Below are 15,602 nucleotides of genomic sequence, written 5' to 3'. Positions count from 1 at the left end.
GGGAGGCCCTTCGTGCCCACCCCCAGCCCCACCCTACCCCTGCCTGAGGCTTCTCTCACTTGGAAAAGTTGGCCAGGTTCTGGATGACCTTGGCAATGAGGGTTAGGGTTCGTGAGGTCTGCTCATCTGGGTACTCCTGCATGAGCCCAAAGAGACTGGGCGACATAATGGCTGGGCAGAGGAAGCGCAAGAAGAGCGAGGCGCTGATCAGCCTGTCAGCGATGTCCTCCCGGCCCCGCTCTGCGCAGCGCAGCCGCCAAGATGCAAACACCTCCTTCAGCTCCCTCGGGAACACGCTGAGGGGAAGGGGTGGGGAGACAGAGAGAAAGAGAAAGAAAGAGAGAGACCGGGACTGAGCCCCAGAGACCCTCAGCTTCCAGGGAACATGCTGAGGGGGGTGGTAGGAGGTGAGGGTGTGGAAACAGAGTGGGGGAGAGACAGGGAGGGAGGGGCTGCAGGAGGAAGACGGGAGGCTGCTGGAAGAAGAGGGCTATGGCAGAGGGAACAGACAGATCAGGGAAAGAGAAATGGAGGGGGAGAGAAGGTGAGGGGAGAGAGACATGCGGGAGAGAGACGGAGGGTGTATGAGAGAGACAAGGAGAGGAGTAGAAGAAAAACAGACACCAGGGAGAGACAGAGATGGGAGAGAGATGGAGGGTCACTTGAGGTACAGGGAGCTCGGACCCCCCAACTCTTCTGGATTCCAGGGAAATGGGGATGGAGGTGCCCCTGCGTGACCCCCATTGCCCGCAATGGCTCAGCTCACTCCCCACCTCCCCGTCCCACTTCAGTGTCCCACTGACACCTTAACCCCCCCCCCCAACTTGTGTAGTGTAAAGCAGAGCTCACCATCGCCCCCACACCTCCAACTGGCTCCTCCTCCTGACTTCCCCAGTTCTGTCAATGAGACCACAGGTCTCAAACACCAGCCCCGTGGCCTCTTGAGTCATCCTTGACTCCCCACAGACAAGCTCCCTTCTTTGCAATCAGCTGAAGGCTCCGGCTGATCCTTTCCTCAGTGAGTCCTTCACAGCGGCCCCTCTTTCCCTTTCCTGCCACCGTCCCGATCCACTGACAATCACCTCCAACTAGCCTGGACTCCGCTCTCCCTACCCCACTCACTCCCTGCACCCCACGCCACTTAAGGATTAATCTTCTCAATCATGATACTTCTTGGCACTAGCACCACTAATGGCATCCGTGACCTACCAATGAACTCAAACTCTTAGCCTGGCAGCTGAGGACTTCCAGATTCTAACTCCAACTCCCATGTCCAGACCTCTTCTCCTTCCACTCTCCATTAGGAGCCATGCGCTCCATTAAACCTGGCCTAACTGCTGGCCTCCGAAAGCTCCCGGGCCCTCACCTTCATGCATGTGCCCCTCCCATGGCATTCTCCCAGAATGTCTTCTTTGCCCATCAAATCCACACATCAGAACCTAACCCGGTCTTCAAAGCCCAGCCCCGGGCGAGGGGGGGGGGGGTAGAGGGGCGGGGGTACCTCCTTCACGAAGCCTTCCCAGCTTATCTCAATCAAACCTCCACTTTCTCTGGCCTTATGTTGCCTGGGGGGAGGGAACCTTCCTTGGCACTTAACACACAGTACAACTGTTCCGTAGTTTTCTCTGTATCTAACCTGTCCCTCTAAGGGCAGGGGCCAGGCCTCAATCTTCTGTCTGCCTGCCTTACAGCCCCAAGCACGCCGCTTCGCCCATAACCAGTATTCAGTCCTCTTTGCGGATGGACAGATGGATGAACAGATGAACACACGACCCCAGCCCCGGCCCCCACCCAGCGTTCCCAGTCTCACCAGTGGGAGTTGACCACCTTGCACAGGGCCAACTCACAGCACATCCGCAGGTTGGCCTGGTGCTCTGCCAGGCTGGACGCCGTGCACTTGATAGGGTCCACTTCGCAGTTCTCCTCCGACTCATACAGAGCACGGATGAATTCCCCTGGGGTGGGGGCACAACAGAGGGTGGTCATACTTGCCAAGGGCAGGGATGGGGGCTGCCTGGGTTGGGGAATCTCGGAATCCCATGGTTGGAGGCTGGAGTCCGGGGACTCGAGGCTTGGAAGCATTCAAGCTGAGGAAGGGTGACTTGGGGTCTGGGGTAGCCAGGTTTAGGGTTGCGAGGCACGTGTGGCAGGTTTGGGAAGAAGACCTGAGACTAGGTCGTACCGATGGCATCCTTGAGGTATTTCTGACCAATCAGTCTCATGTACTCTTCTATGGCTTTAGTGGCGAGCGTGTTCTCGCGGAATATGAGGTGCTCCCGTTCCATGAACCGGTCTACCTCAGACATGGCCATGTCTGAAAGGAAGTCCTGAGGCCCGGGAAAATCCAAGGGTCAGCCTCCATACAACCCAAGCTCATTCTGAAGACATTAGTGCCCTATCCTTACTATCCCCCTCTCCCAAGCAAGTGCCCACTCCCAGGTTACCTATTCCTGGGGGCACAGCACTCACCTTGGCCTTGCCCGTACTCTGCAGAATGTGAACCAGTGCACTGGCAACCTCCTCCTTGCCCTTGACATTCAGGGCGGGCTCCAATACAGCACACAGCATCCGGTAGTGGTTGGTGACGTACTCTGCAAACTCCTTATACAGCTCCATGGGCAGGATACTCATCGTCTGGTAGCGTGCTTTCAGCCGCACAGCTGGGCAGCCTCCTTTGCCCTTGCCCCCTGAGCCGCTCCCTGAGCCCCCGCCCCCTCCTGAACCCCCCATGCCCCCAGAGCCCCCACTGCCTGTCGGCAGGGTCACGGGGTACCACTGCTCTGTGAAGTGGCGCCCAGCTAGGGTGGCCACGGGCACAGTCACCAGGCCAACGTAGCCCGCCTTGTCCTTCTTGCGCTTTTTGTCTGAGTCACGGTACAGATGTAGCCGCAGGGCGCGGACAGCCGGTAGATTGTTAAACTCAAAGTGCTCGCCCCAGAAGACGGTGTCCCCCGAGGCCGACCGGGGCTTGGAGGTGGTGCGGGCATACAGCATATCATCCAGGCAGAGCTCGCAGTAGTACCGCTTCTTGGGGGGGAGCTCCCGAGCCTCTATGATCCACAGCTTCAACACATTGTCCACCCGTCGGCTGTTGTCCTGGTGGGGTGGGGTGGGCATGGCGGATAAAGGGGAAGGGAGAGAGAGACAGAGACACCAAAAGGGGAGAGACAGTGAGAAAGTGAGAGACAGTCTCTGAGATAGCAATCGGAAGGCTGAGAGTACGTGTACTGGGTTGACTAGTATCCTCCTTCCAAAATTCATGTCCACTTGAAACCTATGAACGTGACCTTAACTGGGAAAAGGGTCCACTTAATATGGGTTCACCTTAATATGGGTCCCTTAAAAGGGTCCACCTTAATATGAGGTACACTCATATTAAGATGTGTTCATGCTAGATTAGAGCGGGCTCTAAATCCAATGCCTCATATCTGTATGGAGAGAGATTTAGAGACCAGAGACACACGGAGGCAGAAATCGGACAGGTGCGGCTGTAAGTCAAGGAATGCCAAAGATTGTTGGCAACCCCAGGAGCTAAAAGGCAAGAAAGAAAAAAAGAAAACAAAAGCAAAAACAAAAGAGGCAGGGAAAGATTCTCCCTTAGAGCTTCAGAGGAAACAAAGTTCTGCCAACACCTTGATTTTAGACTTTTAGTCTCCCAAACTGTTAAGGAATGAACTTCTTTTGTTTTAAGTGACCTAATTGGTGGTAATTAGTTACGGCAGCCCTAGAAAACGAATGCAGATGGTAGCCATACACCAGACAACAGAATCAGCATTGGGAAAATTTTCAAAAGCTAGAATAATAAACCAAAAATAAGGTGGAATTTGAAGGGAAGAACTGGGGAGTCCTCCAAAGACAATCAGAAGTTGATTGCAAAAACAAAAAAAGTGAGCTGCATAAATACAGGATGGGGGAGGCTACATGTAGCATGAAAGGGCCTTGAGGATACAATGGACCACAAGGTCATAGTGAAGCCCAGGGGATGTCACAGTCACAGTAAGAAGAAAGCATGGCGTTCGGACTCTGCACGCGTTAGACTGTATCCAGCAAGTAGGGTCTAATTAAGGACAATGAAAAACAAGGGCCCCCTGGAGGAGGGTCACCAGGACTGTGGGCTCACTGGAAACTGGGATTCGAGAATAGCTGAGGGAACTGGGAGCATGTCTCCTGGGAAAGAGAAGCCGTGGGAAGAACACAGACTGTAGAATTTCTGAGCCAGAGGGGACTTTAGAGGTCATCGAATCCCCATCTAAACCCCATTCCCACCAGCTCTACGGAGAGGGAACTGAGGTCTAGAGACTTGGCTAGCTGACAACTGTAGCTGTGCAGGAACGCTGCAGGCAGGGGCTAGGCGACCACTGCCAGGGTGTTGGTGGGGCATTGCTGCCCCCAGGGAAGACGAATCGGCTTTGTAAGTCTGTGACTTCTACGGCAAAGAAACATCACAAGGTAGGAGGAATGGTAAAAAGACATGGGGGGACTCAGAAACAAGTGGGGGTCACCTCCTGCTCACCCAGATGTCCTCCTCTCCAAGCCTCCCTTTCCTTTAGAGCTCATCTTGCCCCCTAGGCCCCCGGCTTCCCCCGTGGCTTGACCTTTGCCTTGCCCATGCTGTCTGGGTCTCCTTTACTCCCGATACCTTGTTTGGTTTTACTGCCCGTTGTAGGTTCTCGATCCATTTGTCCCTCTCGGCGGCAGAACGACAGGCAAAACATTTTGTCCCTGAAGACGTTGTTACCTAGAGAGGGGTGGGGGTTGAGATGGGGCTCCAGAGGGGAGGTGACTCCTAAGACTGGAGACTCCATCACTGTGTCTTCCTCCCTGGCCTGCCCTCCTTTCTTTCAACCCCGGAGGTTTCTGTTTCCTTACCATCCCCACCTGTGCTACCTTCGTCAGGCCTCCGTGCCCTCACCCTCCATCACTCCTGCCCTCCTCAGTCCGCGAGAACCAGTACCTCAAAACAGAACTCCTGGCCCAGGATGGAGCTATGCACTGGCTTGATAATGGAATCTTCATCCAAGTTGAGCTCCAAGGCCTCGGCCGCACTGCTAGGGCTCAGCAAAGACTCGTGCGAGTGTGACTCCTTGAAGCTCTGCATCAGCCGGGCCCTGGCAGGGAAGGGTCCGATGACAGGGTCAGGGCCCCACTCTTCTTACACACCCAGGGGCTAGCTCTAGGGTAGGGACCTGGGGAAAGAGTCCCCCGAGCCCCCTTCCCACACAGACACAGACAGAAAGACATGAGGAAAATGAGAGAAGCCAGGACCCTTTAAGAAACTCCTACCCCCCAATTCACACCTAAGGGGTTGTGAGGACTGGGGACACCTGGAAATACCTCAACCCAGAAATGGACCATGGCAGAAAGGAAAACAAAAACAAAAACAAAGAGAACAGGTGGGTGTGGGGCACTTTTAGGTGACCACCCCCACCCCCCAAATCAGAGCCTCAATATCAGGGGAAAAAGTAGGAGTAAAGAACCAGAAATACAAAGAAAATGCTTATTTGGGCCTGGCACACAGCTAGTACCTAAAAAACATGTAATGATTCAAAGAATGAATGAATGAAAGCAGAGGACAAGTTTTAGCAGAATCAGAGGAAGGAGGGAGGGGAAATCACAAGCAATAGGAGAAAGCTGTGGGCAGAGAAGTGAGAAGGAAGAGATTGAAAATGGGGCCTGGGGAAGAGGAGGAGGTAGGGCAGGAGGGAGAAGGGGGAGGCCAAGCCACGTGCGGAAAGACCGAGGATGGAAGAAGATGAGGAGCAGCTGGGAAGACGGGCGTGGGAACAGAGGTGGGGGACAAGCAGGGACCACACCAGGGAGCAGAAGGTAAAGGGGACTGAGGGAATGGAGGACGTAGCACACAACACAGAGGGATGGGATAGTGAATGGCTGGGAGATGGCTAGGGGAGGAAGAGTGGAGAGCAGCGGGAAAGCGGGAGGGAGAGCTCGGGTGTGGGAGCCTCCATGAGGCTATTTATAGCAGCCCCGTCATCTTGGGCTCCTTTGCCGTCAGCGCGACGCTCCCCCGGCCCCCCGCCCCCGCGGCCAGGAATACCATGCCCTCACCCCCCCGCCAGGCCCAAATCCAGCTCTGGTGACATAGGAGGGGGGTAGGGGAAGGTGTGACTCACCTATCCCAACCTCCCTACCTGCCCAATCCTGGGGGCGGCCAGACATGGGGGGAAAGGGAGGACAGGGTTCTCCCTGGGGAGAGACTGGGTGAGGGGGAAACCCAAAGAGGGACCCCAAGAGGCAGACAACAGAAGCAAATATCAGATCTCCTGCAACCCCAGTCTCAGAGACAGTGCCCCCTGGACTTCTCAGAGGGATTTCTGCCTCATACTTCATTCCACGATTAACCCTACAGCTTCCCCTCCCAGTTCTGTCAGCCTGCATACCTGTGTCAGCCTCCCCTTTCTGTCAGGCTTTCTGCTGCCCTTCCCTCATCCATCAGTATCTGCCAGCCCCAGCCCCACTCCAACTGCTGCCATTCCCTCACACCCTTCTCCTAGATCACACTGCTCCCTCTCCTACCAACCCACCACCCCTTCCCTGGATTCCTTCAGTGTTTCCCAGGCTCCCAGGCTCCATTACTCCTCTGTCCTGTACAGCTCCTTCAATCCGGGGATGGAGCCCATCCTTCTGGTGACCAGGAGAGTCCCTCCTTGGCCTCACCTTCATTCTCTTCCTGCCTCTCAGCTTGTCCTCTCCCTGCACCGTGCCTCTCTCCTGCTTCCTCTTCTCCATTCTGTCCCTTGTCCCATAACATCCCTCAACCAATCCACCAATCCACGGCCTTCATTCTCTGCACCTAGATAGCCTCCTTCCCTCCAATCTCACCCAAGAGTCCCCTATGCTGCATCCAGCTCATCCCGCCCACTCCAGCCCCTGTACCGGTCATGGTCAGCACTTCGGAAGCGAGGCAGGATCTGGCGAAAGCTGCTGGTCCGGTCAAGTTTGGGTTGTGACTTCGTGCGTTTGATGGAGCTTTTTAGCCTCCGGCTCAGGAAGCCTTGCTGGGGTGGGAGGGAAATGGGGAGAGGGGTGGATTGGGGCAGGGTCAGTTCTACCTACTCACCCCTCAGCTGGTAGAGTCCCTGGATGAAAGTGGGATGGGGGGGGGGGGAAGGGAAGTCTCTAGAGATGAGGAAATGGAGATGGGAGCCCTGCTACCAATTTTTCTTCCCTTGCTCCCAACGGGTGCAAGCATACACACACACACACACACACACACACACACACACACACACACACACCAGCTTGGAGAAGGTGGGAGGGCTGGTCTGAGAAGCAGGGGGACAGAGCCAAGGAGGGGGAAACCAAAGAGGTGGGGAGAGGCGCGCGCATGAGTGAGTGTGCGCGCGCTTTCTCTCTCTCTCCCTCCTGCCCCCTTTCTCAGAATCCTGGGGCTCCAGCTGGGGCTAGAGAGGAGGGGACCCAGCTGAGCCACATCTGGCTGGTGCCTTCACTCACCGAGGGCCGGAAGGGCGCAGCGGGGGCGGCCTCCATGCTGTACTGCTTCCCCCCTGGGACGCTCTTCCTCCTCGAGCGACCCAAGTGGTATTCTGGAGGGGGATAAAGAGCCAGAAGGGAAGTTGGGGAGGGGTTGCTGTTAGCCCAGGTTTCCAACTCTGGCCCCAGCCCATTCGCCCACCTCCCTCTGCCCCTCAGCTCCAGCCTCACCTACCCCCCGGAAAGCAGCAGGAAGAGCAGCGGCGGCTGAGAGGCTGACGGCGGGAAGGAGGGGGTAAAGAACCCGAGCCGGAGCCCCCCGAGGGGGATGGGGTGGGAGGCCTTAGGCCCATGACTGGGACTGGCAGTCAGCAGAAGGGCATGGCTGAGAGGGTCAGTAAAACCCCAGTGATAAAAGGACACCAAAGATCCACAGAAGCTAGGTCCTTGGTGCCCACCCCCCCAGGAAGGGGCTAGCTGGGGGGGGCAGTTGGGTTAAAGGTCATTGCCCATAGGCAGGCTTTCCTCTCCCCTCAGCTGGGCACATCTTCCACCTGCCCCCCTCTCCTGGAACCCCTGTCTGTCTGGACAGCCAGGGCTGCCTCCCATGACCCCCTCCCTGGTCTGGAGGGGGAAGTCTTAGAAGCGACCTGTGAGGAGTGGCAGGGGAAGAAGCCTGGGAACAGAAAATTCAAGGAAGGGGCAGATGGGAGGGGGAGGGGAGAAGGGCAGGTTCCACGTGCACTGCAGTGGCAGGGACTCAGGAGGGAAGGGGGGTGGGGAAGAGGAAAAGAGAAGAATGCAGGGGAGTGGGCAGGGAGTGGGGAGGATGAGCAGTGGAGGTTCAGGGGACTCCCAAGTGAGGGTAGGGAGAAGAGGAGGAGGGGAAGAGAATGCGGATGAAGCTCAGACTGCCACGAGTCTAGAGGGGTGGCAGCTCAGAGGAGGGAAGCTGGGGCTCTGCTGCCAGGGAATTTAGAGGGGCCAAGGGGCTAGAGGAGAATGAAAGTGGGGGGATGCCAAGCTCCGGCTCCAGCTCCAGAATGGCTGCCCAGGCCTGGGCTCCCCCCTCAGCCCCACAGTCACCACTGCAGCCAATGGGGGGGCAGGTGCTGCATCAGGGGCGGGGCTACCATCTCCACGGCAACAAGAAGCTACAGGCTGGAGGGAGGGGACCGGAAGAGCTGCCTGTTAACCCTCTAGGTTCCAGAACAAGGGAGGGCCACAGCTACATTTCACTGTCTGCTTCCAGAATTGCAAATCACCAGCAATCTACCCTAGAATCAGTCTTCAGTTTCCCTTTGCCTCCAAAGCCCAGGTGTTAGAAGGTCTGCCCACAAAAATGCGGACACCATGACACAGGAACCCTTGTCAGACCCTTGGGAACATGTGTGTAGAGCACAGAAACATACACTGAGCTGTGTGGGTACGTGTATATAACCACAATACAAAAAATAGGGATCTAGGTGCTTATGAGACATACACACAACTGTGAGCACAGGGGTGCCACAGATCCACGTTCTGAGACCTTGGGACCCACATACCCCACGGGATACATGCTTAGACATATGTGAACACTGCAACAGGGGAGTACACATTTGGACCCAGACACCCACATGAGAGCTGCTGGTGTGGACCTGTGGCCCCAGTCCCTTGGGAATCATGTGGGCAGCACATTACAGAATTAGACATTTAACCCTAACACACACACACACACACACACACACACACACACACGGAAGTCAGTTTAACCTCTAAGATACATGCTTGAGTATACCATGATCCCAACCACAGCAAGGTATCCTGGTACCCCAAAAGCAAAAACATCCTTCATTCACATGGGAAGTATGACCACATCCACTCTGTCTCAGGACAACCCCTTCTTCTCCCCCAGCCCTTCCCTGACTCCAACACAGGCATCAGTGATTGCTCTCACAATAAACAAAAACAAGGAGCAAACGCATTATTTATCCTTCTGAGGGCACACTCAACAATGCATCTAAGGGTATCTTTTTCCTAGTCTCTGCATTTCTCAGGTATGGCTGCCTCACTTCCATTCCAAGGAACCAAACTCAGCCACTACTTTCATATGCAGGCTCCTTTAATAAAGCGCAAAGACTAACTTGAAATCCACTAAAATTTTGCTTTGGAACTAAAGAATTGACAGGCAGAGAACAAATTTGCTAATTGGTTCTCTTGGTTCTTGGAAGTAATATCACCTCACGCATATTATCAGGAGCTGAGATCTATGAACTCACACATAAGTCACAGGTACGGGTAAACCACGTACGCATACGCTTACAAAGACTTTCACTACCGCAAGAAAGAAAACCACAAAGGAAAATGAAACAAAGTGACAGAAACACAGGACATTCTGTTATTAATGCTGCATGCAATGACATGTACAGGAAACACAGCACATACCCGTGTACACACACAGAGCAAACCTGGTAAGTGTACACTGCGATCCTGGGTCTCCAGGTCCTATCCCTGCACGATGTATACACGCATGCACACACATAACAGCCACCTACACACACCCGTAACACAGGCATTGTGCACACACCCACACATGTACACACCCTGTGTACACACACAATTGCACTCTCACACATACACAGCGAGGGCTTGGACTCCCGCCTCTCCAATCTCTCTAATCTTGCCATCACCCACAGAATCTCTCCCTGCCCTCCAATGTCCCACATCCCTAACCTTCCCTTTGGCCTTTCTTCCTTGTCCTACCCAGCTGGCAACTCTTGAGGGGAGCCAAGGAGAAAGGTTGCCAGAGCAGGATGAGGAACAGAGCTGGACAGAGCAGCGAAATGGGGGGCAAAACTGTGCAGGGGACAGGAAGCTCTAATGACAGCACCTGCAGTGACAGGCCTCACTGTGAGCCAGCCTCTATGCCTGAGTGGCCATCTCTCATCCAACCAAGCCTGATCCTATACAACCTACATGAACCGGTGTCCTCTCTCTCATCTTGCCCCTTTCTTCTCTCAAGAGATAGCTTTACCAAAAGGCCTCTTTCCTCCTCCTGCCCCTCCTCCCCAGCTCCCAGACCCCTTCTCCCTCCATCCAGTTCCCCATCTTAAGCTTTCTTATCCTCTTTTCTCCTCAATCTGGCTCAAATATCTCCCACATTCCCTTTCTCCAGCCATTCTTTCCCTCTTAGCCAAGCCTCTCTCATTCCTCTTCACCTCCCTTCTCCCCACTTTTCCACTTTCTCCCCACTCCTTTCTTTTTCAGCTTTTCAATCCCCACTCCCAGACACACCAGGGGCTCACACCTGCCTAGCTCAAAGGTGTTTCGTACATAGTAGGATGCCAAGAAGCCCACTCACACACCCTCACTCCCTTCCCCCACTTGCACACCACCCACATCCAGACACACCCTGGACACCCGTGCTGGGATTGACACAGATACCCAGGCCAATGATGGAACACATGCAAAGACACACACCTGCCACCAGGGACAGGGAAAATCCTGCTCATGCAGCCACACATCCCTACACACAGGAGACTGACTGGAGGTGAGCCCCAGCCAGAGAGAGACATGCATGTTCAGGGTCGGAGGTGACATGTACCAGTATGACCAGTGGCCGGCCCAGCAGTCTCCTAGGCAGGAACCAGACAGAGGCACGATGAGACAGGACAAGCTTGCACACGGCTGGCTGCACATGTGTGCATGAGGAACTGGGCCCCGGGTACACATGGCATCGACACACAGGGGACACGAGCATGGACACGAACACATACACGGACACGCGGGCTGCCGTGTCCACCAAGGGGCTCCGAGATCACCCCGCACCGGCCTCCCCCGCGTGCTCGCGACCCTGGCCCCCCGAGGCCGGTCCCCGACCCCCCACCTCCGCTGCCCCCCTCCAGTTACCATAACTCCCCCCACTCGGAAGATGCAGCGAGAACATGCGGAGGGAGCAGCTGCCGCCGCCGCCGCCGCCGCCGCGGCTTCCCCACCCCCTCCCGCGCCCACGCACACGCGCGCCCCCGCCCCCACGCGCGCTCCTCGTCCGCCCGGCCCCGCCCTTACCTCGCACCGCCCCCTGGGGGGGGTCGGGGGTGTCCCCGGTGGGGGAGGGGCCCCGCCCCTGCGCGGGGGAGGGGCGGGGTGCGGCGGGAGAGGGGGCGGCGCGGCCCGGCTCGCGCCGCCCGGCGCGTTGGGGGCGGCGGCGGCGGGGCCCGGGACGGCCGGGACGGCCGCGCGGTGACGGCCGCGGGAACGGCTCCCTCCGCCGCCGCTCCCGCCGCTGCCGCCGTTGCCCGGGCCCCGCCGCCGTTGCTAGGCGACCGCTGCTGCCGTGGCCGCCTCTGTCACGAGCCCCGTCGCCCGGAGACAGCGCGAGAGAGACGGGGGAGGGGGGCGAGGGGACCCCCAAAACCAACCGGGCCTCCCACCATCCCCTTCCGAGCAGGACCCCCCACCAAAATCGCGGAGGGAACGAGGGGCGGCGGCTCCACCCAGCAGAGGAGGAGCCCTGGATTCCAATGCCCCTCAAAGGTCCGGCGACCTCTCCTGGGCTCCAGCGTCCACAGCCTCAGCACACCCCTTCGCGGACCCAGGCCCCCAAGCCCCCCTAAAGATCCTTATGTCCCCTGCATATCCTCCATGTCCTTTACACATTCCATGTCCCCCTGAAAACCCCAAACGTTCATTCACCAGCTAGCAACTCTTTCACTAAACCCTCCCCCCAACTATATATACTCCAGGACCCTCTTCCAACCCCTACTGAACCCCCAACACAACAACTTCCACATACCATCCCCAACTCCAAACACACACGGTGCCCCCACCCAAAACACACAGGAGACCCACACCAGAGACCCCAGACCCTGAGGACTCAGGATAAGGAGAAAGATGGGGATTATGTGGGCAGAGATTATCAAACACGAGACATATGATAAACATGCTCCATGAGCATGTGACCATTCTGGCCTAGACACACAGGTATGCACATGTGCACACACAAATCTTTCCCAGACATGGACATGACTCACACACACACACACACACACACACACACACAGATGTGACAGACATCACACATATTCTCTGTACACACCACCACCACCACCACCACCACCACCACCACCACCACCACCACCACCACCTGGCTTTGCCTCACAAAAATGTGCTATCCACACACCCCCATGGTCATAGGTTTCCATGACAATGACACACATCCCTGCCCACCCACCCACCCAGGGCCCCAAAGCTGGCCCCCAAGGGCAGTGAGACCTGGGCCTATCAGAAGAGGGCTAAAAGGATGCCAAAGGATGGAGACAGGCCACTCAATCTCTTTGAGCAAGAGAAACTGGGAGTCTGGATCCCTGAGGGGAGGAGTTGCTGGTGGAAGAAAGGGGTCACCAGGGGGTTTGGAGGGGATGGAGGAACTGGATCCCTAGGTCCTGGAAGGGGAATGCAGTGATAGGGGGCAGTGAAATGGGGGTTTCTGGGGGCTGAGGACGTCTCTCTGCACCTTGGCTGCAGATCTCTGTTCTCTGCCTTCATCTACCCTCACTGTTCCCATGGAAACCTTTTAAGCGAACTTCTCAGGAAGACAAAAATCTTTTTTTAAATGACTAAAGAGGGGGGTGGAGGGGGGGCAGAAAGAGGGAGGGAGGGGAAGAGACAGATGGAGAGAGGGAGAGAGTTGGAGAGACAGACTGAGCAGATAGCTCTACAGACAGACAGAAAGATGATGGGGGTCTGATGAAGTTCCACTGGGAGCAGAGGGGAGCGACAGAGGAATCAAGAGGGGTGCAGAAAATAATGAGAAATCAGGGAGGAAAGAGAAAGGGGGCGACAGAACTGCAGAAAATAGCAGCAGTTGAAGAGAAGAGAAAAGGGGGGGGGGGGGGAGAAAAGAGGAAGGGCCCACAGGCCCGAAGGTCTGGGAGAGGAATCAGGACCGTGGGGGTGGGGCAGAGGTCTGGGGGAAGGGCAGGAACTAGGTCATTCTCTCCACGATCTCAGACCAAGGGCTGGGAGGGGCAGGGGCCGGAACGCTCGGACAGGAAGCTAAAGATCTAAGGAGACTATTTTTACAAGCATCAGGAAAACAGGCAAACTTCGCTGCTGGAGAGGAAAAAGGGAGCGAAACAGAGCAAAGACCACTGGGGCCTCTCACCCACAGCCCCAGTCCCGCTCCAGATCCCAGAGGAGGGCGCCTTCGCCTTCCAGGCTCCCACTCGCAGGATGAGAGACTTTGTCGTCTCCTCCTCCTCCTCCTCCTCCTCCTCCTCCTCCTCCTCCTCCTCCTCCCACCCCCTGACAGCTCCCTCATTTCCCGGACTCCCACCTCCCCGGCAGCCCGGTCCACCTTCAGCCCTCTCCCCGCGACTGTCCGGGGCACGAGAGCCTGCTCGGCCGCCGTACCATGCTCGCCGTGGGGCCGCCCCTCCACCGGCACGGAGACCGTGCGTCTCAGCAGTTTGTTGCGACTGGACTCGCTCCTCCGGTCCCGGATCAGAAGGGGGTGTATCTAGGGGATGCGGGGGTGTGTCAGACCTCACTGGCCCAAGCCGTCCCTCTTCTTGCCCCCCGCCCCCACCGCCGAGGAAGAATGAACCTCCCTCTCCATCGGGCCTGCCCACCTTCAGCCCCTGCTCCCGCACACTCTTGAAGTGTCTCGGGATGAGTCGATTGCTCTTTCCCCTCTCTCTCCAAGTGTCTCTCTCTCTCGTTCCCTCCCGTCCCATCCTCCTCTTCCCTCCCTCCATTTCTTTTGAAACACCCTCCAGGAAATTCTCCCAAACCCGACTCAGTTCTTCCCGCAACTCCGCAGGAGTCTGCTACTCTCCTAATCCCCTTTCCCCTTGACCTTCAATTCCTCCATTCTCCCCGCTTTCCTCCCAACCTCCCACCTCCCTCACCACCTTCCCTCCCTCCGTGCCTGTCACGGGGGTAGCAGAAGCTGCATTTATAATCAGGATCTACAGCTTGTCTCCCTCCCACGGCCGGGCTTTCGGCCAGACTGGGACCCAACCTCCCCACACCCCCCAAAGGGCCTGGTCACCTCCCCACACCCTTCATCTCCTTCCCTCGCCCCCCCACTCAACCTCTCTCACTTCCCTCTTCTCTTGAGCCATTCCCACTCCCTGAGCCTCATCCCCAGCTCCAATCCTCCAATCTCCTCTACCCTACAAGAACCACCCCGCCTCGCTAGTCCCTAGCCCCAGGTCCACAACCCATCCACTTCAGCCCCTGTGGCCCTAAACGCTGCTTACCTACCCATCCCATCCCCCACCCTCCCTACTCCAGACTCTGGCCACTTGTAGTGCCCCTCAGCTTGCTGGCCACCAGTTCCCCCCACCACCTGGGCTCATCTCTACCATTCTACCATTACCCCATCCATTGCTCTCCCTCTTCATCCTCCCAACAGTCCCCACTCTCATTGGTTCCTGTTTCCCCAATTCATCCTGCAGACCACAACCTTTGGTCAAGACCCGCGACCACTAGTGAATCACTCAAATGCCCCCCAATGCCTAAAACTTGGACTCCCTAACCACCTTGTCCTTTAAAGTCATCATGTCCCCTGTGACCTGGAAGTTCTAGCTGGCCATCTTTCCACACTCTCACTTGCCCCTCAGGTCCCTCAGAACCCTGATTAACCCCAACTCCAATTCTAGCCCTGCCTCACCACACCCTCCCCAACAGCACTGGGAGCACATCTCTCACCACTAATCTGGTTTCGGAGGCTACCTATCACTGTCTAAAGCTGCTCTCCCAGATCACCGCCACTCCCTGGATCACACCTCTGGGCATCCATATCTGCATCCCGTTTTCTCTGATGGGTCCCCCACTGCTGCTTCAGTGACTGGTGGGAACCCATACTCCCCTGCCTCTAATGGCCCTGCGTGGCCCCCGCCTCCCACACTTTGACTAGTCCCTGCCCCTCTCCTATTCCTACTCCTTTAGAAAATGTCCTCTACTTCTAGTTCCCCTCCTCCCCCTGGCTTCCCCTCCCTTATATTCTTTTCCTGATTGATGTCTCTGGTGAAAGCCCTCCCAGTCTTTCTAAACCCTGACTGCAGGCACCTTCCCAATCTTCACCGCCATCCACACCAACATCCAATGACTTCTGTCATCTCTCCCAGTACCTCCCAGCACCCCCACCCCCCACCGCCCAGTTT

At 56.6% G+C, this 15,602-nt stretch overlaps 1 protein-coding gene across 7 annotated transcripts in view; it reads right to left on the bottom strand.

Annotated features, from left to right (window-relative positions):
- SYNGAP1 (synaptic Ras GTPase activating protein 1) overlaps nt 1-15,602 on the bottom strand; it is a 31,597-nt gene that overhangs the window by 11,888 nt on the left and 4,107 nt on the right. For all 7 annotated transcript variants that reach the window (XR_006217586.1, XR_006217585.1, XR_006217584.1 and 4 more), the window contains exons 3-11: nt 13,846-13,951; nt 7,474-7,565; nt 6,895-7,016; nt 4,955-5,108; nt 4,640-4,738; nt 2,470-3,096; nt 2,183-2,327; nt 1,811-1,955; nt 60-296 (exon numbers count right to left, since the gene is read on the bottom strand). Coding sequence is in view for 4 of the 7 variants with exons in the window: in XM_042986129.1 (XP_042842063.1) it covers nt 60-296; nt 1,811-1,955; nt 2,183-2,327; nt 2,470-3,096; nt 4,640-4,738; nt 4,955-5,108; nt 6,895-7,016; nt 7,474-7,565; nt 13,846-13,951 (1,727 nt within the window). In the remaining 3 variants the exon portion in view is untranslated. The remainder of the gene's footprint in view (nt 1-59; nt 297-1,810; nt 1,956-2,182; nt 2,328-2,469; nt 3,097-4,639; nt 4,739-4,954; nt 5,109-6,894; nt 7,017-7,473; nt 7,566-13,845; nt 13,952-15,602) is intronic.

This window comes from Panthera tigris, chromosome B2 (assembly GCF_018350195.1).
Source record: "Panthera tigris isolate Pti1 chromosome B2, P.tigris_Pti1_mat1.1, whole genome shotgun sequence".
Taxonomy (NCBI): domain Eukaryota; kingdom Metazoa; phylum Chordata; class Mammalia; order Carnivora; family Felidae; genus Panthera; species Panthera tigris.
Note: the sequence above shows the minus strand (reverse complement) of the source record. Positions and strands in the feature narration are given on the sequence as shown.